General features: G+C 44.4%; 1 protein-coding gene across 1 annotated transcript in view; it reads left to right on the forward strand.

Annotated features, from left to right (window-relative positions):
* Positions 1–1933, forward strand: part of KPNA5 (karyopherin subunit alpha 5) — a 31066-nt gene continuing 29133 nt past the window's right edge. The window contains 2 exon segments of the mRNA XM_004718105.2: positions 1–8; positions 592–706. Coding sequence (XP_004718162.2) covers positions 1–8; positions 592–706 — 123 coding nt within the window.

A 1933-nucleotide genomic window follows, 5' to 3' on the forward strand; every position in this document is an offset into this window, starting at 1 on the left:
ATGTATGTGTACGTGTTGTGGTGGCTAATGTGATTCTGTGATGCTGGCAGCTCTGTCAATGGTCTTTCAAATGCCAAAATATGGCAATTAGATGATTTAATGTCAACTAGTCACTCCTGGCTTAGGGGTAGTCAAAACTGTCAATCAAGTCATGGCTAGATGCTGTCTCCATGGGGGGGGGGGTGGCTTTCAGGAGTACCAGGGGAACACTCTGCTCTCTGCCCCTTGTCCTTCCTACTGGAAAGGGCTCTCTGCCACTGACTCCGAGAGAGTTGCTGGAACCCTGTGTCGTTCCCACTGACCTTGGATCCACCTGGCACAGTCTGTGATCTGCGTGCATTCTGCATCATTGCATGTGGCTGCATGAGTCCGAAGATGAACTTGTGGTCTGGTGTCAGACTTAAGGACTTCATTTGAACGGGGCTGGTGTGCTTTCTTTATATATAATTACTTCATGATATTAAGCTCTTTCTTATACATATTTGAGGGTCACTTGATTTGTTTCTCTGGTCCATCCTGCCCAACACACAGGAGGGTCACCCAAGGTGATGAGTTTCAGTAGAGCTTCCAGACGGAAAACGGACTATGAAGAAGAAACGGACTGTTCATATTAAAAAACTCGAGCAGACTGACAACAACCAGAAATGCTGTATGGGCCCTCTCCAATTTATGTAGAGGCAAAAACCCACCTCTGAACTTCAGTAAGGTATGAATAAAATGCACAAAGTAAGAAATTCATCTCTCCACATTTTTAGTCTTTTTATAGTAGATGCTTTTTATGTGGAAGGGACTTTTTAAAAAAAATCTCTTATCACAATCCATTCATTCATCCAGTGTGTCAAACACATTCGCATATATGCTGCCATCATCATTTTCAAAGCATTCTCTTCCCACTTGAGCCCCTGTTATTAGCTCCCCATTTCTTCCCCCTCCCTCCCTGACCCACCCTCCCTCACGAATCCTTGATAAGTTATAGATAATTATTTTCATATCTGTCACCCCTCACCCACTTTTCCGTTGCCAGTCCCCCTGAGAGGAGGGTTCTAGATTGATCCTTTTCTCATCCCACCCTCCCCTAATCATCCTGATATCTCTACTCTCCTTGTTGGCCCTGAGGGGTTTAGCCATCCTGGATTCCCTGTGTTGTGGGCTCTTGTCTGTAACAGTGTGCATACTCTGATCTAATCCTATTTGCCACATATACAAAAATCTAAAAGTATTCTGTGGAAAGGAAGCTTCCCATTTTTCCCCCTTTCACACCATCCAAACCAAAACCAAACTTATTGCCACTGAGTTGATTCCTGTTGAAAGGCGGGTGGATTGGGTTGCATGTGACTTAGGTAGTGTCCCTGACCACGAGTGCTGTGGGAGCTGGCATTGTGAAGAGAGCTGGAGTTTCAGCAGTCAGTACATGGACTTTTACTTAATCCTCTTTGATTTTTAATGGAGTGTTCTCCAATTCAACCCGCATTCTGCCTGATAGCCCACAGCTCATGTTCTGTGGTTCATTCTCTGTTGTTCAGTTTATCCTTCCTATAAACCTCCCCAATCTTTGGTGAGATTGGGAGTGTTAGTTATTTACTTATGCAATAGGGAACCAGAATCTCTGCTGATTCTTGTTCAGACCTTCAACGTCTCCCTCTCTGTATCCCCATGTATGTCTCCTGCTCTCTACGGTACCCACTAGGGATTTGTGTTAGGGAAGCGGTCACAAGTGAGCTTCGAGTTCATTGGCTGGTCCTCCCCAGGCACTGAGGCTTTGCTTCTTGTTACAGTATATGTTGTTAGACTTAAATTTCTTTTATCCCTATCTAACTCCATTTTCCCTTACAGCCATTTTAGTTCTCTTTCCACTGAGTTTTGCAGGTCAGAATGACTGGGCAAGATAATTGTGCACATAAGTGGTTAAACTGTCACCAGAGGAACATCTGTG

Source organism: Echinops telfairi, unplaced genomic scaffold (assembly GCF_000313985.2).
Source record: "Echinops telfairi isolate 266 unplaced genomic scaffold, ASM31398v2 ScPeMD7_3533;HRSCAF=4204_0, whole genome shotgun sequence".
Lineage (NCBI taxonomy): Eukaryota > Metazoa > Chordata > Mammalia > Afrosoricida > Tenrecidae > Echinops > Echinops telfairi.